The following is a 23,252-nucleotide window of genomic DNA, read 5'->3' as shown; positions in this document are numbered from 1 at the left end:
TATCACATGCACATAGGCCATTATTATAATTAGGTTTCGTTGCTTTATAAATTGTATAAGCACATAATAAATAATAGTACTACCGTACAGAAATGACACTTCCTACAAAACCGAAGTTTGACGAATCACGCTGTCCCTTTTTAATGTATTGCACTATCCGTTTAGGCTATTTAGGGTTATCAAGATTCAAGTCATTGTCTTATCTGTGGTCGTGCCCCAACTAGCAAATTGGTAATAACATCTGAACCTTTTACGACTAATTCATCGTAGGTGCGTCGTAAATAAGCAAGTTTTAAAACGTGATGTTGTATAAATGTCATTTATACCGCACTTTAGTTTAAATGCAAATTGTTCTTAAATCGCAGTTGTACAGACGTTTGTATAACATAGTAATAAAGCAATTTAATCACTGTCGTACAAAAGTTTTAACCAAGACCTTTTCCCAGTTTTACAACCTCAATATGACATCTTACAGCACTTTGGTCATAGAAAAGCTTTATGAGTGATTACTGTACAACTAATCATAACATCAGCTTTTTACAGCTGTTAAATTGGTAAAGTGCCATACAACAGTCATAAACACGACCGTCTTATAGCTAAAAGATAGGGATTACGGCTTATTTGTTTCATAAATTTTCAGTTCTTAATACAGTGTTGATACGCAAAATGTTAAAATTAGATTGGAAAAAGTGGAAGCAGTTCAAAAGGAGCGGTACTTATAGATGCAAAGTTCGTCAGAGTTGTGCTTCTTTACTTACTAGCACAGACTTAACTTCAAAACTGTTTGTTTCACCTATTAGGTTCACCAAGTTCACCAGGGAACCCTGAATTAGGGTGATGGCGGCCGTATCGTGTTGGCTTAAGAGTTTTAAGTCGTAAGCTAGTGCTTTTAATTATAAATGAGTCATATAACTACTCATAGATAAAAATTAAATTAATTTATTTAATTAAATATAATAAATAAACGATATTTAAAGGGGGCATTAAAATTTTCTTAGAAAACCTAGTAAATTCGTCGAAAATATTATGTTCGCATGCGTATCTGATTTACCCATTACCCATTTTAGTTGCAGTAATAGATGTCGAGTCGGTTATACTTAAGTACTTAAAATGGTAAAAAGTATAATATTTTTCACGACTTGTTTGACCGGCAATCATCCATGCACAGTACACACAAACAGGTAATTATATTATGATTGAAACTGCTTCGCTATTGCATTTCACCGACTCATTAGTCGTAGAAACGTCTGCATTATGATCACTCTACAAGCAATTGCATTTACAAATCGAGAACTTACGATACTTTTCCGACTAAAAAGTCGTTTAATTTATTTTTTATGACAGCTGTAGGACTAAATGTGCTTGCTTATGACGATTGAGTGACCACTCAACGACTATTTAGCCATAAAAACTGCGCCAAAATCGCGTCATTTAAACGTTTGTATGCCTTAAATTGCATACCATCAAGTTTTATGAAAAACGTTTGTACAACATTTATATGACATATTTTTGCTAGTTGGGGCACGCAAAGGGACGTCAAGTTGTGCCAACCCTAATAATTGCTCGGAGCAATGCTGAGCCGAACCATAGAAATAGGATAGCGACTGAGCCGAACGGAGCCGGGAATGACCAAAAGGAGTGTCGCCCCACTGGTATAATAGTATTTTATGCAACAGTTGTATAAGAAGGGTCAAAAAAGGCGAGTGGCGTGAGTTACAATGTGAGCCGGAGCCGAAGGCGTAGGCGAACATTGTAAAGGAATACGCCACGAGAATTTTTTGACCTACTTATACAACGTTGCATACAATATTTTTCCTACGAGTCAACAAAAATAAATCTTAATTTAGGTAAACAAATTACAGCAAAAGTATATAGCCAGGACGCGCGAGCATACTTTGTTCCGCGCCCGGCCCGCGCCGGGCCGCGGCCGGCCGGTCCGCGACACCTCCTCGTAACTCATGAGGCCCTGGTACTTGCTACTTGCTAAATTAATTTTTTTGACAGTTTTTTCTCAATTTTGGCCACCGTAGCCTACGGAGACTAACAAGCAACGCTAAGCGGTCTTCGTAGTCTATGGGTGTTGCTATATTACGGGTGTCACATGCGTGTTTCTGACTTATGAAGTAATTATTTTTACTATGCAACCAAATGAATATTTTGTACGTTGGCAGCAATGCACTTAGTTTAAAACTGTATTCGTTTTGGTTTTGTTAGGTTGGTAGCCATTAATCGCAGTAACATTATAGCTTATAAAAGCACAAGAGCTTTTATGAAGAATAGACAATATAGACTTTTCTTGAAATCTTTTATGTATGTTCTTATATTCGTGTTAATGAATGCATAAATGACAGATAACAGTAGAGGAGTAGGAAAATATCTTAAAGGTTGTAGTCTCCGTTTGAGAATCTCGTTTGATTAGAAGTCTTTGTTTAAAAATTGTTTTTTGATTTATTATAAACTGACCAGCCATTGACCCTAGTCACACTAGGGCTAAGATGGTCGGCTCCTTATCATTTGTCACCATGCCTGTCACGTTCTAACATGTAAGCTCGAAAGTGACGGGCATAGTGATAAAGTGATAAAAATGGAACCATGCTGCCACCGTTGATGGAAAGTATGGCAAAATGCAAAGCATTTTTTAAATGAAAGTCGCAAGAATTAATAGGCTATTACTCTATTACTAAACCGATGAGCTCCATCTCAGGCTCAATCTGTACTTTTCATCAGGTGTGACTAGGGTCAACTGCCGGTCAGAAAAAATGGTTTGCATTTTAATAAACAGTGACCCAACCATCCCAACATACTTTTCAATGTCATACCTTCCGGTCCACATAGTGCTGCAGCTCTCTCTCTGTAACGAGTGCGCCGGGCCGCAGCACCACTGCGGCGGCAGGGTGCTCCCCTCCCCCTTCAACGTCCAAGCCCACCACACCCGCCTCGCACACTGCCGGATGGCTCAACAGGACTTCTTCCAACTCTAGTGGAGATATCTGGCATACAAAGATACATTTTAACATCTCAAAATCACAATATACTTATAATAAATTAATAAAGCGTAGGAGTGGTTAGGCGTGCGACTTTTTACCTTCTGTGAAATATCATTTTCGCACCACCTATTCTTACATAGTAGGTTGTACAACAAGGGCATAAAGCGATCCATTTTTATCTGAGGCAATTTCTTAGTCTGAGCGTAGCGAGGACCAAAATAGTCGAGCATAAAAATGGACATTTATGCCTGAGTTATACACTCTGCTTTTCACTTCGATTGCGAGGAAATTAATATACTAAAATAACCAATATTGTAGGTTATTTTGCTGTATTTTTTCAAGATTAAAAAAAATCGTATCAAGGCAAGTCTGGAGCGCGCCGCTCGGGGGCGCGCGGGCGGGCGGGAGTAGTTAGTATGGCAGATTTTATACTTAATATAAGGGTCGTAATAGATGATTTTACTTTATGCTCTAGAGCATAATAAGAAATTTTGTTACGCTTACACGCGACTTGAATGTAAATTTTACGAGCATGAGAAATGAAAAGGGTTTTTTCATCCCTGCTAGGTGGGATCAACGTGGCACTTTTCTGTTCTAAAACATGTTTGTTTTCTATTTTTTTAAGCTTAAGTAAATAAAGTTTTGAAACATAATAATTTGGTCATAAGAGATGTGAAAATCAGTATGTGTCACATGGTAAGTAGCAAACTTACGTATTTACGGCGTGGACGTACATTTAATACTGAACGAAGCGAAGGATTCTATAATACAATCTACTACGTTACCTCAATATTACTTTATGATATCACGAAGAGTACCTACTTTATTGTTGCAAAAGTCAATTTCACAATTGTGAGCAAAGTTCCATTTTGGTGCGAGCTTGAGACAATATTAACTTAAAACACATTAACGCGTACTGTTGTACGCATTATTTGTTGTAATGTTGACTTCTATTTCAGAATAAGTATCTTAAGAAGTCACACCTTATATCCCAGAGGATGAGGTATAATGTCATGCAGCCTTCCCTCCAGATAGAACTTCTTTTTCTCGTCATAGTAGCCCAGATCACCGGTCAGGTAGAACCCCTGCTCGTCCAGGTAGCGCGCAGAAGCCCCCAGGTAGCCCTTCATGAGGAACGGACTTCGGACGCAGATCTCGCCGCGCTGGTTTGAGCATAGTGCTACTCGCGTTTCTGTATCGACGACCTAAGACAATACTTAAATATTTATAGTCCGTCTAACTAAGCTGGCTTCGTAAACCACAGTGTGGTAGCACCACTGTATATGTATATTTATACTCCTATAAAAGTATAACGCTTATCGTAGCGATGTCACATTTATTGTCACTGCTAAGTTGGTGTGTAGAATCAGGTAAGATGGAATCTAGCCAAAATAGTTTTTGATAGCCTTTTTTAGCAAGTGAGAATGAAAATAGTCGAGCATTACGTTCGAGGCAATGGAAAGACCAAGAAAATAAAATCATAACATTATTATAAATCACTCACATTTAATAAAATATATGACAAAACAAACTGTGTAAAAAAGTTACTTTTACTCCCTGCTGCGCTTGTTTGGATCCTGTTTTCTATCAGAAAAGTTTGTTAGTTTGAGCTTTTGTCGTGAAAAAATCTTTATTATTATCCTCCTCTTTATTCATTGCATATCTTAGATTAGGTTTCTTTATAATATGAATATAAAAGTAAAGTATAAAAACACAAAACAATACAAAATACATATAAACACATTATAAAAAACCTAACCTACCGCCAGCAGCGGGGCAGGGCCCAAGCTTATTATTATTATGAGCCCATATTGTCCCACTGCTGGGCAAAGGCCTCCCTCTTATTCTTCCACGTGTCCCTATCCTCGGAAATCTCCCACCAGTCTCTGTCAAAGGCGTCAAGTTCGTCCCGCCATCTCCGACGAGGTCTACCGTGACGCCTTACAACCTGTGGAACCCAACAAGTGGCTGTTTTGGCCCACAGGTCATCCGGCATACGGCAGACGTGCCCTGCCCAGTCCCATTTGAGCTTAGCGGCAGTTTCAGCTACATCAGTTATTCCAGTTTTGGAGCGAAAAAAAAATCTGAAAAAATCTTATTCAGATATAATTATCAGTGGCAAAAATATCTCTCCTACTCTGTTAGCTGTGGACTTGCATTTGTCCCTTAACCTTTAAACACTATCAACACATAGATTACACAATCAATACCTATCTATAAAACGTCGGCAACGCGCTTGTGACGACGCTGAAGTATCAAGAGTTGCAACATGTGTTATGTACGCTTGTTAGCTTCCTATAAAAACCCCTTTAATTGGCTTTAATACTATTTACTACTTAAGGTATTTTTAAAGCTAACCTTAATGGTAACACCCGGAGCGGCAACGCCAATAGTCGTAGTTCCAATAGGCGAAGGGCCTTGCGTGGTTATCATATAAGCCTCGGTCGTGCCATATATATTTAGCAGCTCGATATTTGGATATCTGCAATATTTTTTCATGATTACACTCGGATTAATCACATTGTATAAGGTAATAGTGTATCGCGGCATACCTAGTGTACGTGTACGTGTTTGTGAAGCGATATGATTGTATCACAGTTTCAGCAAACCGCAGCTTTTGGAATAAAATATGTTTTCACCTCAGCAGCTCGACCAATCCCACTTTCTTCACTCCAGGGAGTGGGACAAAGTAGCTTTTTCATTTAGTGAAGGCCATGAATACAGGAATAAAAACTTTACTTGATGTTGAATTGTTTTAACCCTTAATATGTTCTCACTACTCAGGTGAAAAGTTGTATGTGTCACACGAGAGCAAAGTTATTTTACATCTCGTGTTTTTGAGTCAAAGTCATCAACACTCACAAGAAAAACTAACTTTCCTTTCTTGTTGCACAAATAACTATTGATATAAATTAGAAAACAGTACAGTCAAAACTTCCTGATATAGTAAAAATTATTATGTACGGTCGACGTCAAACACACGTTTACACTTTTGTGCCTTACTTCTTATAAGATTTGTCCAATACTTGCCTTTCCTTGAATGCTTTTGCAGTCGAGAGATGAAGAGGTGTGGTGCCAGTGTAAATTGTCTTTAGTGAACTCAGATCGTATTCAGATTTAGAGTTGAGCAGTTCTTCGGCAAAGGCTGGGACAGTGGGCATAACATCTACCTACAATAAAATATCATTGCCATTAACGAAAACTTTACCTAATGATTTTTACCCCAGAGAAGACTGCCGTACCCCGTTATGCCGTGAAAGTTACCATTGTACAGGAACTATAATAGTCACAGTACCAATTGGCAACTGAAGTTATAATGCCATCTCTTTCAATTGCGCTGGATCTGAACAAGCATGAAAGATATAGCAATATGACTTCGTCGCTAATTCGTATTGTAGTTTTCCGGTGGTATTGTCATTGTCTGTTTTTTTTTTCAAATGGGAACGTATTATTAGTTCAGAAACTTTAGAATATAGTACTCCACTTTCGGAATTTTGTTTCTAAGGTTATGAAAGGTCAAGGGCAAGAAATAATGTAAATAAAAATCGGCCAAGAGCATGTCGGGCCACGCTCAGTGTAGGGTTCCGTAGTAACTCTTCCGTCACAATAAGCTAAACTGGAGCTTAAAGTATAGTAAATTGTTAACCAAGGGATGAAACGGTACCTTTCACCTGAGTTAAACAAATAGGCAAATTTGCATAATCAGTACCTAATTAAAATAAGTCTTTTTACTATGAAGGGAAAACTTTTTGCGATAACTCAAAAACAGCTAAACTGATCATGTCCGCTATAGTTTTCATTTAATGTCTTTCTTAAGCTCTACTTCCACGATTTTTTTCATATTTTTTGGACCTATGGTTCTAAAGTTAGAGGGGGGGGGGGGGGACACATTTTTTTTTTCATTCGTAGCGATTATCTCAGAATATATTCACTTTATCAAAAAATGTTTCTTGAAAACCCCTATTCGTTTTGAAAGACCTTTCCAACGATACCCCACACTTTAGGGTTGAAGCGAAAAAAAAAATTCACCCCCACTTTACGTGTAGGGGTGGTACCCTAAATAAAATTATTTTTTTAGATTTTATTGTACGACTTTGTCGGCTTTATTGATTTATATATCCATGCCAAATTTCAGCTTTCTAGCACTAACGACCACGGAGAAAAGCCTCGGACAGACAGACAGACAGACGGACATGGCGAAACTATAAGGGTTCCGTTTTATGCCATTTGGCTACGGAACCCTAAAAATGAAACTAAAGTATCTACATTGGTATAAATTACGGTTGTTTACTCACCTTATAGTCTTGTATAATTTTCAAGTCTACATCATCTTCTGAGTAGATAATTGTTTTGCCCGCACACCAAAACGTGTACACCGGAAAAATGCCGTAAGAACCACACTGGTCATCACCAGCAAAGTAAGCTATTTGCAAAGAATCGAAGCCATACCATCTGAAAGGGTAAAAGTACCTAAATAATATGAATAATGCCGAGGCCACACTAACGGGAAATGCTGCAGATTTAGCTGATCATCGCGATAATGGACGTTTTTCATACGGCCACACTGGGATTCCACCCGGGATTATCACAATAGATAATCGAAGGTGCTTCCCGTTAGTGTGGCTCAGGCAGAAGAACGTATTAGTATAGTGTTCGGTCCCAATAAATTTACCAAAAAAACGTCATTTTGGTATTATATAATAAATAAATAAAACTTTTTACTAAACACTTTAAATAGTAGATTTTATCACATTTTGGCGAGGGCGTACATTGAATCCTGAACGAAGGTATGGATTCTGTAAAAGAATCCCCAACGTAGTGGGAGATTTAAGATACTTACTTTAAAACTCTTTGGATTAAAGTGTTAACGCCCAAGGTAGAAATAATTTTGCTACCATGTGACAAATACTGCTTTTCACATCACCAGAGGAAATGATTATGTTTCAAACTATTATTTTATAGAATAAAAATGTATGAAAAAAAAAATAGTAACTAGAACAGAAAAGTGGAAATTCGATCTCTCCTAGCAGGGAAGAAAAGCCTTTTTCCGAATAGGTGATGTGAAAATGCTATTTAACGTTAATTAGAAGTTTGAATTTTTAAAATGATGCTTTTCAAGAGAACGGAGATAAAAATGATAAAATCAATTGAGGGGTGCACACCTAATTTTAATTATTTGAATTCTTAACTCGACTTCTCCAGGATCCCATAGTCAGATGCTGTCGTAATGATAAGACAGTGGGACCAACTGTGGTGATAAAACAAGATTTTATCCAAATCAGTCTAATGACTTGAAAACCTCCTCCTTACATTTTTTTACATGGTGAAAATTGACCTAACTGACCCGTCTTGCACACGTTTGAATGAACCAGGTCTGTATGTTCAAAGATTTTCTCCTTAATCTCTGCATGGATAGGATGTGGGTATGATGGTTCTTTCAATTGGGCGTGTTTAAAAAGAAACGATTGCTCGGTCCTGTGCCATCCGTCCATCGTACGCCCTTTATACTAGCGACGAATATACTTACCCTTGTGTATCACACCTCGCAATACAGCTGAGGTGCGGTATAAGCACTCCTTTAGACATTCCAGTTGTCCCGGACGAGTACAAGACTACTGCCACGTCATCCCCATTGACAACAGCGGGCTCAAACGTGTCTACATCAACTTGGGTTTGCCATGAGCCTAACTTTTGAACTGACAACTCTATGTCCTCGATAGCATCGAAACAAATGAAGGTTTTAATGAAATCCAAACTCTTCAGGGTTGTGCTGTGGGCTTCCCAGAACAGGCGAGTGCAGATGAAGTACTTTGGCTTTGTTAGGTTTAACTTGTGCGTCAGGGTTGCTGGAATAAGTAATAAATAATTCAATATAATGTCATGTCTTGCGCGAAAAGCTTACAGGAGCGATCAGGGACCTGTTTCACCCTGGCAATTGACACCTGACAGTAACAATTTCCTGTCCATTTCTGGGTCGTTAAGTAACAAAGATACCTAGTGTCAATATTGACTTGATGAACCAGTAATGTACGGTGAATTGTAACTGTCATGTGACAATAGTAACAATGATGAAACAGGGGCGGATGCTGCATAATCAGGATGAAAATTAGCTGATGCATGTTCTTTCTAGAAACTCTAGCTACACACTAGCGTCTCCCAAGCGCTGGCGTCGAGTCAACTCTATGGCTGCTGCTCGACTCAACGCTGGCGCAATTGCACAGCGACGCCATTTTCCATAGCGCTGACTAGTCGACGCTCAAAAGACTGTAGTGTAGGGGTTTTTGATGTCTTTGTTAAAGTGATCACGAGGTTTGAAAGGTCTGGTTGACAATACCTGATCCACAACTAAGGGGGATGGGAGTGTATGTCGCGCCGGTCAGCATAACCGCCAGCCCGGTGGCCATAAAGGTAACGCGGGGCTCTCCCCCCACTGCCACCGTGTGCTCCCTCCTCACTCCGAGGTGCGCCAGTGCCGCTCCCAACCTGACTGCATATTGTGTAAACTGGCTAAACGTTAACTGCTCACCGGACGTGCAGTTTCGCTGAAACATTTCAGTAATGTATTTTTTTAAATAAACACCTATACATACCAATTACCTACTTCCCTTCAATAAAAGTATGATATGTGGCATGTATCTAGTGGTAATTTATTTTAACGATATCATTAACTGTATTAATTAGACGGTGAAGTAAATTGCATGAAATCTCGCGTATTGAATTCTATTTAGGTATTATAATTTAATATAAATATAATATTTATTATAATTTAATTTTAATATAATCGTCGGCGCATTGCGGTTTCAGTGGAATTTCATCCCACTAGCGCTAATTGAACATCATCGACAGTGAACAAAATGCGATTTTGCTTACTGATATAAATAATATTTAAAAAAAAAATCATAAACCGAAAGGTATTACTTGTTTGTTATTCGTTAACCTAAAGAACCTACGGCATGCCTTATGTAGAATAAAGTCAGCCTTCTGAGTTTTATACGTAGGTACCTAAGGTTTTTATTTTGCGCAATACGGTTATAGTTATTTGTACAACAAGAGAGCAAAGTTTGATATTTCTTCGAGTGCTTGTTTTGAGTCCCGTGCAAGCGAAAGATTCTATAATAGATTCACGAGCGTAGCGAGTGAATCTAATTTAGAATCTTGAGCGTAGTAAGGGACTCAAAAGCGCACGAGATGTAAATAACTTTGATCTCGTGTAGTACACAAAATTTTTCACGTCAGTCAGCCATCAAAAAATACAACCTGAAAAAATGTAAGTAATCCAGACGGACAGATCACTATTTCACTCATGTTCTCTAAAGGTATTCTAACAATTAACTTTAATTACCGCAATAAAACAAAACGAAAGAAATTTCAATAAAATAATACAAAAATAATGAATTAACGAACATCAATTGACAATTCAATCGACAACTTTTTTTTGTAAAAAAAAACTTTGTAATATCCGGTCCGAATTGCCGATACTACTATTTGTCAACTATAGTAGAGATCGTTAAAAGTAGTTAAGTAGAATTATTTACTGCGTAACAATTGCGTAAATTTGTATAAGTTCATTGTTTTGATTGTATAATAAAATACGTAAAATATGGTGTTTTTATTAAATTTTAAACTTTTATTTCATTAATTAATTATTACGAATGAAGACTCGTAGGGTGTTTTGGAACGATGCGGTCTGACTTATTTCGGGGGTCTATTATAAACCGTCAATGTACCGTTGAATTACGTATGCACTTTTTTTGTCTCTTTCTTTTTGCTAATGACGTGAAAGGGATAAAGACAATAGAATACAAATATTTCGAACTTGTATTAGGCCCCGCACGTTGAATGACATTCGAATCTAAAGGTCACTTGAATGTTATTTTGTCTCACTCGGTGAGCAAAATGCGATTTTGCTCACTGTTTTTAAGCAGCAAATTACCCTTGTTCGAGCTGCTGACGTGAAAAATAAATTTGTTTTGAGTTATATTTTACAAGGGAGCAAAGTTGTTGTTTAATTCCTCGCGCTAATATTGATACTAGAGCAAGCCGAAGATTCTGATACCTGCGCAAGCAATCTTGAGCGTTACGAGAGTTTCAAGACACTTTGCTACCAAGTGAAAATATAATACTTCCTATAAAACATTATAAATCAAATACAAATGAACGCTATTAAATATTTATCATTAAACGTCATCAGTTAAAAGTCAATTCCACCATTTCCACCAGCTAACATGTGGAAACAACTTGAAATTTACGACAGATTAACTTTGCCACTCTTTTGGATAAAATACAATTTCCTCATCAGCTTTTGAAGAATGAAGAGAGCCTTTACGAGGTTGTACAAATAAACCTACTAAGTAAGTACTTACCAAGCACGTCTGATCCGGTTTGGCCCGTCGCAGTCGGTCCAAAACGAATTTACCAAAGTTCAAATGCGCTGGCACCAAAACTTCACCTTCCCCGTGTATCATTGTTACGTTATTGAAGACTAAGACGCAATAAACTGCTGCTAATGATTCTGACGAGTTTTATACGAGAATCAAGAAATGTAGCAACTCGTAAGTATTAACTCATTTAGTTTTGAAATGTTTGTAACCCAATTTGATAACGACATCTGCTAATTATTAAGTAATTAAGCAAACATGCCTTTAAAGCCCTTTCACATCTTCCATACGAAATCGCGTATAAAAACCTGTGAAGCAAGTAAAATGTAATAAATAGTAATATTATGTTAGTAAATGGTTGGTAAACAATGTAAACATTGAATTTCCTGATTGATAGTTGAGGGTATAGTTGAAAAACGTTCCAGTTTAGCGATTAATTGCTTTTAATGTTCGTAGATTATAATTATTAAAGTTTAGTGGGTTATTTATTTTAATCTGTATAAATATTAAACGTTATTTAAGTGCATACATTACTGAGAAATATTTACAATAAAGTTAACATTAATGGAAAGATTAATGTTAAATATAGATCATGAATTTAGTATTAGGTAAGTTTTAGATTGGGCATGGGCGGGGGGATGACGACTGTTTCATTTAACATTAAAGCTGGCCATACACACTAACGTAACGTAAAGGTAAAACGTAGCGTATGTGGCATTTAACTGCACAGTTTTCTAACCAGCTTCGTCTGTGCAGTTGAAATGTACAGGCAAAACTGCGCAGGCGTACCCTTGTGTGTATGGCGAGCTTTAGATAACTCATCTCATTGGCGTCTATTTCATGTCATAGAAATCGAAACTAACAATAAACTTACAGTAAAAAATACCGAGAAATTAGATTTTTTTTTTCAAAATTCTCTTTGGCTCATTGCCTAGACGGTGTCCCGTCGGATCTGGATTCAGATTTCATGCCAATAACTGTATGTGCAAGTGTTAAGTAAACGTCATAATATCATAGAAGTTTGACGTTTAAAATAAGCTTAAAACTTAACTTGGTCTGACTCTAATTTATACTAGTTCTTGGTACTCATCGGCTAGTGTAAAAGCTGCTTATGTGAAAGCTGTAATTAAGCTTAGAACCGATTTTGCACAAAATAATTAACAGTTTATCCGCCAACTTTCGATAAGATGGTGCTACTTTCTTCTTGACTATAGTTTTATTTCAATTTTGTTTATAAGAAACGTTATATATAATATTGGAAGTTATTGTAGTGACAGATTCAAAACTATCGTAACAGAAACGGACGTAAGAAGATTGCAAGTCGTGAGTGTCGTGACCATACCGGCGGTATATCAAGTAAGGAATTTCTGTAGTATGAAAAATAAATTTGACAGTAACCAATTGTGGAGGTAGGGAGCGTGCATGAACTGTAGACGGCAGCATAGCAGCCCCCTATTCATTGGTGCGAAGCATTATGTAAAGTTTCCATTCTTAGATTTAAGACACTAGATGGCAGAGTCTACTATGGGAAATAGAGCTAGCGTGAAGTGTAGGGGTAGCTTTCGATTCAGTTCACGAGATCTTAAAATTTCAAGCTTATTTTGTTTCAAGTAGCAACTCGCAGCAAAATATTATTTTGTTCTTTGTGTTTAAGCAAACAAAGGGTAGTTTAGGCTACTATATTTTTTACCCGTCTGGGACTGGTTATAATTATAAACAGCTTTTATAATTAATTGAATTTAATTGCATACATAAGTGATCGTCAATTAGTGATGGTCTCAACTACATATTTAAATTAAATAAATAAATATTATAGGACATTATTACACAAATTGACTAAGTCCCACAGTAAGCTCAATAAGGCTTGTATTGGGGGTACTTAGACAACGATATATATAATATATAAATATTTATAAATACTTAAATACATAGAAAACACCCATGGTGATGATGATGATGACCATGATGATGATGATGATTTATTGTAGAGTAATTTTTTTCGTAAAAAGCGGTTTCCTATACCTACCTATTTCACTTTGTCCGTCTGTGTCCGTTTGCGGCTTCATTCCGAGACCCTGAGTAGGTATTATTGTACCGTAAATTGGTAAAGTGCTGACAAAAAACCGGTCAAGTGCGAGTTATTTTTACTCGCACACCGCGGGTTCTGTACAATTTTGAATTATCTCGTGTAACTATAAAGACGAGACTTTTGATCAGAAGTACCTATACTAAGTATAATGGTGTACAGCGCCATCTACCGGCAAATTGTAACTAATTTGCGCCATGTAATGCACGTATATTTGAAATAACCGGCCAAGAGCATGTCGGGCCACGCTCAGTGTAGGGTTCCGTAGTTACTCTTCCGTCACAATAAGCTAAACTGGAGCTTAAAGTATAGTAAATTGTTAACCAAGGGATAAAACGGTACCTTTCACCTGAGTTAAAGAAATAGGCAAATTTGCATAATCAGTACCTAATTAAAATAAGTCTTTTTACTATGAAGGGAATGCTTTTTGCGATAACTCAAAAACAGCTAAACTGATCATGTCCGCTATAGTTTTCATTTAATGTCTTTCTTAAGCTCTACTTCCGCGATTTTTTTCATATTTTTTGGACCTATGGTTCAAAAGTTAGAGGGGGGGGGACACATTTTTTTTCTTTCGGAACGATTATCTCCGAATATATTCACTTTATCAAAAAATGTTTCTTGAAAACCCCTATTAGTTTTGAAAGACCTTTCCAATGATATCCCACAGTGTAGGGATGAAGCGCAAAAAATTTTCACCCCCACTTTACGTGTAGGGGAGGTACCCTAAAAAAATTAAATTTTTAGATTTTATTGTACGACTTTGTCGGCTTTATTGATTTATATATCCATGCCAAATTTCAGCTTTCTAGCACTAACGACCACGGAGCAAAGCCTCGGACAGACAGACAGACAGACGGACATGGCGAAACTATAAGGGTTCCGTTTTATGCCATTTGGCTACGGAACCCTAAAAAGGTGTTTTTAATGTAATCTCATAGAAATTTCAAATGTAATCAACACACGTAAAGTTGGTTAAATTGCAAACTGAATTCGGAAATGTTTATTGTTACTTAAAAAAATACCAAGATACAGCTAGGTCTCACTATTTATTTCCTGTAAAATGTATAAATTAATATTATTAAAATATTTCATAATTTATCTACGCTACTGGTTCAACTTTTTCACTAAAAATCCTTTAAACCTTGATACTGTTAAATAAGTGTTGTTGAATATGTTTCTTTGCAGAAATGGCCTCCTATAGACTTGAGGTCTCCGCCCCAATAATAAGAGACCGAGAGTTTTCGAAACCCCTTATGTGCGGGCCGGGGCCGAATGACTTATATCCAGCTGTAGCCGCAGCATTTGCCGCACCTGTCATATCTCCTGCTTGTGAGCAATATTATAAGGTAAGTCTTTAAACATAGGACGCTTATCACGTAAAATTTCGTACATTGACCCCCTGTTCAAGTCAGCCCGCTTATGATGCCGGCGGTCAATGACACTGTGCGAGCAGGACAGCAATATATTATTTGATATGCACGTGCAATAGAGATAGAACAGGCGGGGCTTTGTTTAGTTTAAAAAGTAAGTATAATTCTACAGGAAATACGGGAATACACCTCTATCAGGATAGCCGAGTGTTAGCGGGTTAATATTAGAATTATAAAAACGGTTAGTCTAAAATTCATTCAAATTCAGATTTAAATTATGGTAACAGAAAAACGAGTGTCAAACATGTGTATTACAGTAACTGTACAAATACTGAACTAACTTAATAACTAGCTTAGATACGGCCTTGAGGCATTGTACGGTCACGTCTGAAAATAGCGATACGAAAAAAGTGACAAAAATATGTATACACGACTTTGTTGCCCATATATAAAGGTAGTGTATACATTTTTTTGGCACGTAATTCGTATCGATATTTTTAGACGTGACTGTACCAAGGATGCTGGTGGCATTTCCTCGTTGTATCGCAATGCTAATACGTTCTGCGTTCTGTGAGGAAGCCGTCAGATTCGGCTATTGAACTATACTTTTTTCAACACCTATTCGGAAAAGAGCTTTCGCTTTCTTGCTAGGACGGATCAAAGTGGAACTTTTTCTCCCTGCTAGGAGGGATCAAACTTTTCTGTTCTAGGACACAAATTTTGTAATTTTTGCATTCTATTATTTTTAGCTTGAATAAGTAATGTGTATGTTGAAACATAATGATTTCCTCATAGGTGATGTGAAAAGCAGTATGTGTCACTTCGTTCATATGGCCGATGGCCAAGGGGAGGGGCATACATTTAGTTAGAAATTTTGTTCTCTAGGCGACCCCCCCCCCCCCCGCCCTTTGGCAATGCCGGATTTAGAGGTCTGGAGGCCTCGGGCAATAAAGGAGTGGAGGCCCCTTGGCCCCAAATTTTTTCCAAATAAAATGGTAAATTTACCGAATTCTCTATTGTGGGGGGGGGCTTTTTTGTGGAGGCCCGGGGCAGTAGCCCCGGTTGCCCTCCCCTAAATCTGGCCCTGCGGCCTTTGGCGTCACCCGTGATTGTCCACATATGCCGAGTGTGGACTGATTGACAACTTTACTCTAGTGTTGAGTATTTAGTGCTAGGTATCTCCTTTTACCATCAACTCACTTAAATATCAATATCTTTTTCATCGCTGATAAAAATAGGCCTAATCTCCATCTAAAGTACGACTTGACTCCATCTTAATTCAATTAACATATCTTCTTCTTTGTTTTTTAAGGTAATCCAAGACATTCGCGCTGGCATCCAGTACGCGTTTCAGACGCGTAGCAAGCTGGTGCTAGCCGTCAGTGGGTCCGGGCACGCCGGCATGGAGACCGTCATCTGCAACCTGATCGCACCGGGGGAGCTGCTGCTCGTGCCCAGCCGTGGATTCTGGGACGAGAGAGCTATGGACATAGCCAGGAGACAAGGTGAGTCCGAAGGATAAAGCAGTAAGCGGGTCCGGGCACGCCAGCATGGAAACAGTCATCAGCAACCTGATCGCGCCGGGGTAGCTACTGCTCGTGCCCAGTTGGGGATTCTGGAACGAGACGACTAAGGACATGGCCAGAAGTCATGCTGCGTCCGAAGGTTGAAGCAGTGAGCGGGTCAGGGCACATCTGGCATGGAGACGGTCATCTGCAACCCCATCGAACCGGGGGAGTTGCTTTTTGTGCCCAGTCGGGGGTTCTAGGACGAGAGGGCAAAGGACATGGCTAGGAGACAAAGTCACACGACGCCAAAAAACCGCTCCGATACAATCGAAGTTACGCTCATTCTAAAACTTACGTATAAATCTCGCTATGTCTGAGGGCCTACCGCGAACCACGTACGTTCGACGTCTTGCCTCTCTGTCGTACTTGTAAATTCGTACGTTCGTCGTCGAACGCAGTATACCCTCAGGTACTATTACAAAGAAAATAGAGCGAATGGAAGTTTTGTATGTTTGGAGGCAGAGGCATTTTAATGTCCTTAGCGCGATTGTTTGCCGTGAAGCCTCATGAATCATGATACTCGGAGTTCTAAGCTATATCCTGGTAATCTAGCTTTGTCAGTTGAAAAAGGTTACTCGAAGAGGGGAGACTCCTTCCAACCCCACTTATGTTAGAAACAATTAAATGAAATTAAGCCTACGAGATAGATCAGCTGAGGATCTAGATGTCTTGACACCTTTCACAGTTACCTGGCTTCACAACCTCAAATCTGTACTCCTATTGCCTAACCATGCATGCCATACGAATAAATAGTATAAATAGTAGAAAACGGTACTTAGTTGTTGCGAACATAGACCTCCCGATCCCACATTTATGTAGGTAATTATGGACCACCAAGGCAAGCAGGGCACCACCAGGGCAAGTGCAACGTAATACGCTTTGAATTACTTGGCAGTATTTAGATCAGGGAAGACCATCCATAGTCTATTCATCTAGGAATTGGAGCCACGTAGATTTTTTTTCGCGATGAAGATATACTAAATAATATTTTGTTCGCCAACTACTTATCTGTTTCTTCTTGCTCTAGGTATTAGAGTAGAGACAATCAAAACCTCAGAACCTTTCACGACGTTCTCTCTTGAAGAGCTGGAGTCTGCTCTGGAACGGCACCACCCTGCTGGCCTGTTCATCACCCACGGCGATTCCTCCACGGGTACCCTGCAGACCTTGAAGGGACTTGGAGACCTTTGCCATAAGTAAATACCACATATTTTAGATATATTTTTGATCGTAATAGTTGTAAAACGTAGAGTAATAAAGACATGACACAGAAATTGCACCACAATAGTCCAATGTTCCATTAACGCTGAAGACCGCGTGGCAAGTGGAGGCTCACTGCGAGGGCCTCATTATCCACAATAGATAGTTACGTCTCGTTGAATTGAATTGAATAAATTGCATTGACAAAGTCTTCGCCAACAATTCCTTGAAGTCGACTTCTGACTTTTGACTAAGAACGAAAAAAAAAGCAACGGGTTGCACTCCGGGAGTGCCGGCAGAAGTGAAAACTTGAATATTAACGTTGTGTATTTTTGATATTTTGGAATGGTTAGGGAATAATTTTGCACCAATTGCTTTATTTAACAGTATAAAAGTACTATCATTTATGTGGTAAAATACAATACTTCCTCTCCTACGCCGCGCCGGCAGTCTATGGCTTCAATGACATTGTAACAGTTGTTCGATCAGAGCCCCTAGTGTAAATTTATTCGATTGCGAAACGTGACGTACGCGTTTGCGTTAAGTCTCATTTTGGATTTAGAAACAGCGCGCCAAGCGGGACGTTTTGGAAACTCAAAATAAATTTACACTAGGGATACAGTACCCCAGTAGGGGCGGGGCTCTGGTCACGTATCCGTCTTACGAATTTTCAATCTGACGAATCTGTCGGTCACGTGACCTGTCACGAGTTTAACATTTTTTCCCCATCACAAAAAGTGCACAGCGCCGCTAAAGAAGTTTTCACTTCAAAAAGGATTACTCACTAAGAACTTCAATGATCACGATTTGAGAATTTTTAAGGTCCCACTACTTTGGCTCGCAGTCTTCCCAAATAAGGAGCGGTTCTTGAAATATCTTCGTTATTTGATGCTCCTACAGTACTACTCAGTCCTACTAACAACTAAGTATAAACTAAATTACATACCCGTTTACAGATACGACACGTTATTGCTAGTGGACACAGTAGCATCTCTAGGCGCAGAGCCATTCCTGATGGACGAGTGGGGTGTCGACGGTGCGTATGCGTCGTGCCAGAAGGCGCTGAGCGGGCCGGCCGGCGTAGCGCCCGTAGCGTTCAGCGCCCGCGCAGAGTAAGTTACTCCACGAGTGTCTTCTTCAGATGAAGCTACTGGTGGACGAGTGGGGCGTCGTCGACGAGCGTCGTGTCATATGTAATTGTCTCTTCGATTCTTCGACGAATCTTGGGTTTTATGATTTAGTTTTTCGAAATACTTGACCGTGTAGAATATGATAATATAATATACCTATGTATTGACAATTATTGTTTATTTTATTTATTTTTCAGGGCGAAAATATTCAGCAGGAACCACAACCTGCCGTTCTACTTCGACGTAAAGCTTTTAGCGCGGCAGTGGAAATGTTATGACGATACTTTCTTGTGAGCAAATATTTTTATTTTCCTCTTAAGTCCGCTATTTGCGGCTGACCAAGATGCCAATCTTGGTCAGTCGCAAATCACTCTTACATATTAGTGCGATAGAGAGACAGCGTTTCGTTGTCGTAGCGCAAACGATTGGCATCTTGGCTAGGCACCCTGATGCTTCATAGTATGAGATATCATTTCGCTGTATTATACCCTATCTCTCAAAACGCCTTCCACACGTTGAGCGGTTCCCTGGTCTGGGCTATTACCGCGAAAATTTAAGTTCGTCAATTGCGGGCACTTTTCCCTGTCACTCTAACTACGTCATAGTGAGAGTAAAAGAGAAAGATCCCCGCTATTTGCGAATTTCGATTTTTGCGGTAGGCTCCCGGGCCCTCCGCGCGTGCCTCTCGCAGCTTGCGCACGAATCCCTACCATGCGCATAGGGCGCGCCACGCCCTTTATATACATATATATCAAAAATAGTATGGTACATTTTAAACTTATGTTAGGTTCGCTAAACTTACGTTTAACGGCGAAATGAGGTACTCATTTTCAACGTTAGTACCTTAACCTAAATTATATGATTAACTTAGTGTAAGGCCTGAGTGGACGCTCGAGTCGGGCGTGCAGCGGGGCGGGGCGTGCGGCGTGCATGTTAAACAAATGAAACTCATACTGGTGTCCTGAGTCGACGCTGCTCAAAGCGAATGCCGAGCGGGCAAGTTTGCGGGCAATGCGGCGTCGAGCGGGGCGTCGCGGAGAGGTTCAAACCTGTTTGTGATTTGCAGCGGCGATAAGAGCGTGCAGTCATGTCGTGCAAACAAATAATTATTGAAATACAATATAAACCAGCATTTTGGCTATCATTACAAAAATAGACTGTTTAAATAAATGGAAGGTAAATTAAAGTATTTATTTTCACTTTTAATCCATTGCTTCTTAAGGTTTCGTATAAAGTGGGAAATTCTCCAAACCGTCTTCTTTGCTTTGTATAAACACGATACATTTTGAGCCATGAAGTCTCTTCTAAAAAGAAATCGAGAATGTCGTCCGACGTCGATGCCATGGTGAATGCGACCGATTAACACGAGCGGTGAGCGTGCACTGAGGCCACTCGCTGGACGCTCTATCTCACGCTCGCCCGCCCCGCTGCACGCCCCGCCGAACGCTCCGCTCCGAGCGTCCACTCAGGCCTTACACTTATAATACTAAGGTTAATACATATTTATATCATATTAACACAGTATAAATTGTTATATTTACCTATCCTATTTATTTATGAAGCGTTGCGTATTATCCTCCCCGCCTTTTGTTTCACCAGCTACCACCACACGCTGAGCAGCCCCCTGCTCTGGGCCCTCCGCGCCTGCCTCTCGCAGCTTGCGCACGAGTCGCTCCCCCGCGCATGGGCGCGCCACTTCACCGTCACCGCGCGCTTCCACGCGCGCCTGCGCGCGCACGGCTTCCACTTCCTCGTGCGAAGACCAAAGGACCGCACAAATGCTGTCACTACTGTGATATTACCGGGGATTGAGTGCAATACGTTTGTAGCTGAAATGAGGAGCAAGTAAGTATAGGGAGCGTGCATGAACTGTAGGAGGCAGCACAGGAGCTGTCAGATTTTTGGCGCGAAGCGTAAATGTGATTTTTATTGTTCTGATGTAGCCCACAAGATGGCAGAACCTACTGTGCACAAGAAAATACTTGACGTGTAAATGTGCCTGTTTATGGTTCCGATTCAGACCACAAGATGGCAGACCCTCCAACGCGCACGGTCCCTATAGTTGGCCAAACAAGTTTGTCAGTAGAAACAGGCGCTAATTTCTAATCTTCTCTTCTTGCTCGCGTTATCCCGGCATTTTGCCACAACTCATGGGGGCCCGGGGTCCGCTTGGGAATTAATCCCAATGGCAATAAAGCCAATGGCGTAGGCACTAGTTATTACAGAGGGTACATTAAAACTAGACCTTATTGGGAATTATTATATTATTTACTCGTATTATGAAATTTCTAATTTTCTATGGGAATGACTTTTAAATTTGCCGCTTTTTTCTACTGACAGAAATGACAGACTATAGATATCCGTCGGGCCAATCAAATGCGTCACTAGAAAATACCCCTACTACGTATACGTTTTTAAATTAAATTTCTGTTAATCTGGTAAGATACGCACGTGCCGGTTCTCTGCCTTTTCGCCGAAAATTATATTGCCGAATTTCATTTGCCAACCAACTTTTCGCCAAATTTCATTTGCGAATTTCATTTCCCTTTTTTTTTGTTAGGGGGGAAAATGCATTCCGCATACCACCCGGGCGCGGGGGGTTACCCGAGTGGTTATGTGGGACTCCCGTCTAGGCTAATGGGGCCCACGGTATACCTACTAAAAACCCCCCTGTATGCCGCCTCGTCGCCCTATTGGTGGGGTTACAGGAACGCTTGCGTACTCATCCGCGACCCCACCGGCGGCAGCCGCCCACGAGCGACTCCTTCGCTAAAGCCCGAAGGCCCTTCACGCTAGGCGCGCCAGATGGTTTGACGCGCCTTCCTCCTCGGCCTCCGTCCTGCAGTGTATTTCATTTCCCAACTTTACATAATCCAACCTAACCTAACCCAACCTAGTACGCAATTTTCATTTCCCAACTATGGGGTTGGGAAATGAAATGGTTGCGAAATAATTATTTGGTAAAAGTTATTATGCCAACTAAAACGTCTGCGAAAAATTTGGTTGGCAAGTGAAATTCGGCATTACAATTTTCGGCGAAAAGGCAGGATACCGCACGTTAAAAAAAGTTATGTATAATTCTAATTGGCACCTGAGCGCGGGCTAGTCCAACGCTCAAAAAACCAGTGAAGGTGCACTCTCCGATAACGCGCCTCTGTTACGCATCTCGATGACACATTTTAGACTGGTTCGGTAGCGTTCGACTCGCCGGCACTCAGTAACTGTAGAGGGACCACACAAGAAATCACAAACTATTTTTCCATTTGTAATTTTTTATCTTATTGCAATTTCCATAGGACTTGTAATTCAATAACCGGTTAAATTGACCGAACCATTTTTTATGCAGGTTTAAAAAACTTTAAAAAAATTAAAAAATTTGGCTGATCGGGGCCAACTACAAATCGACTACTACTATAGGGTCTTATTCTGATAATTATATATGGTTACAGGCACAACATCATGATAACCCCCGGGCTGGGCCCGTCGGCGGGCGCGGCGGTGCGCGTGGGGCTGATGGGCGCCAACGCGAGCGCCGCCGTGGCCGACCGGGTCGCCGACGCCATGGCTGATGTAGCCGGGTTCAGGATTACGTAGCTTCTAGGAAAGTTTCTTTAAATATAATACAATATAAATAATTTATTTGTAAGCACAAACGCAGAAGAGAAAATAATACATTAATAATGTAAAAATAATCATACGCTTCATGCCAAATAAATCCATTTTATGCCAGATATGCTACCTATGCTATATATCAGTACCTGGGCGACCGAGCGTTGCTCGGTTATAACTATCTATTGTAATATGGTGATGTATAGGTGATAATCTTAACTACATTTAAGTACATTTTTTTTACTAAATTAAACTTGTCTAAAACAATAAAAATTAAAAAAAAAAAAAACTTGAACATATATAAAAAAAAAACAAAAGTTAGTTACCGGGCGAGATTCGATTCCGTAACACTCGTTTCTAGCCGTCCGCGTCTTAACCCGCTGGGCCAGACGGACAGTGGCCGGCAACACGAAATTAGCGACCATATTCTGCGTCGAAATAAAAACGCATGAAAACTCGAAAACACGCGTTTTCCCAAACATAAGACTAATCTAGATCGATTGTATACCCCCAAAAACCCCCATATACCAAATTTCAGCGAAATCGTTGGAGCCGTTTTCGAGATCACAGAAATATATAAAGATATATAGACAAGAATTGCTCGTTTAAAGGTATAAGATTTTTGAAAAGAACTGGTAATAACTCCTCAAACTGCTGGATCAATTTCCACCAAACATAGCGAAAGGCCACCGCAAGGAAACTCGCTTGCACATAATAAAAACCGCATCGAAATCGATTCATTCTTTGGAGAGCTACGATGCCACACACAGACATTAGCGTCAAACATATAACATCCCTCTTTTGCGTCGGTGGTTAAAAATAGAAAAACATGGGAAGGAGAAAGTGCTGCAAAATGGTGTCATCTCAGCATGATGCTGGCGACTTCCAGCGATGATCTATAGTTGAATCACTGAACCTCCA

At 39.8% G+C, this 23,252-nt stretch overlaps 2 protein-coding genes across 3 annotated transcripts; one reads left to right on the top strand and one right to left on the bottom strand.

Moving 5' to 3' along the window:
- Positions 1-4,037: 4,037 nt before the first annotated feature.
- LOC133529943 (luciferin 4-monooxygenase-like) lies at positions 4,038-11,953 on the bottom strand. The gene is made up of 6 exons (XM_061867726.1): positions 11,351-11,953; positions 9,322-9,529; positions 8,515-8,833; positions 7,283-7,439; positions 6,018-6,157; positions 4,038-4,192 (listed from the first exon to the last, which is right to left on the bottom strand). The coding sequence occupies exons 1-6, from the start codon at positions 11,450-11,452 to the stop codon at positions 4,168-4,170; spliced, it is 951 nt and encodes a 316-aa protein (XP_061723710.1). The 5' UTR covers positions 11,453-11,953; the 3' UTR covers positions 4,038-4,167.
- A 380-nt stretch (positions 11,954-12,333) lies between these two features.
- On the top strand, positions 12,334-22,532 carry LOC133530139 (alanine--glyoxylate aminotransferase-like). Of its 2 annotated transcripts, XM_061867989.1 has the most exons (8): positions 12,334-12,721; positions 14,640-14,800; positions 16,137-16,329; positions 17,420-17,588; positions 18,549-18,704; positions 18,920-19,012; positions 20,322-20,567; positions 22,172-22,532. In XM_061867989.1, exons 2-8 carry the CDS (start codon positions 14,642-14,644, stop codon positions 22,314-22,316), a joined length of 1,161 nt encoding a protein of 386 aa, XP_061723973.1. In that variant the 5' UTR covers positions 12,334-12,721; positions 14,640-14,641; the 3' UTR covers positions 22,317-22,532. The 2 variants fall into 2 exon arrangements, with proteins under 2 accessions (XP_061723973.1, XP_061723974.1); XM_061867990.1 differs by lacking the exon at positions 12,334-12,721 and having other exon boundaries at positions 14,112-14,800.
- Positions 22,533-23,252: the final 720 nt, after the last annotated feature.

Source organism: Cydia pomonella, chromosome 22 (genome assembly GCF_033807575.1).
Source record: "Cydia pomonella isolate Wapato2018A chromosome 22, ilCydPomo1, whole genome shotgun sequence".
NCBI lineage: Eukaryota > Metazoa > Arthropoda > Insecta > Lepidoptera > Tortricidae > Cydia > Cydia pomonella.
Note: the sequence above shows the minus strand (reverse complement) of the source record. Positions and strands in the feature narration are given on the sequence as shown.

Excerpts from the sequence above, each read along its gene's own strand:
- LOC133529943 (XM_061867726.1), bottom strand. The coding sequence starts at position 11,452 with ATGATACACGGGGAAGGTGAAGTTTTGGTGCCAGCGCATTTGAACTTT. Across the intron at positions 6,158-7,282 it reads AAATTATACAAGACTATAAG|GTAGATGTTATGCCCACTGT; the intron begins GTGAGTAAACAA and ends ATTTTATTGTAG. Across the intron at positions 4,193-6,017 it reads GCAAAAGCATTCAAGGAAAG|GTCGTCGATACAGAAACGCG; the intron begins GCAAGTATTGGA and ends GTATTGTCTTAG.
- LOC133530139 (XM_061867989.1), top strand. The coding sequence starts at position 14,642 with ATGGCCTCCTATAGACTTGAGGTCTCCGCCCCAATAATAAGAGACCGA. Across the intron at positions 16,330-17,419 it reads GGACATAGCCAGGAGACAAG|GTATTAGAGTAGAGACAATC; the intron begins GTGAGTCCGAAG and ends TTCTTGCTCTAG. Across the intron at positions 20,568-22,171 it reads GTAGCTGAAATGAGGAGCAA|GCACAACATCATGATAACCC; the intron begins GTAAGTATAGGG and ends ATATGGTTACAG.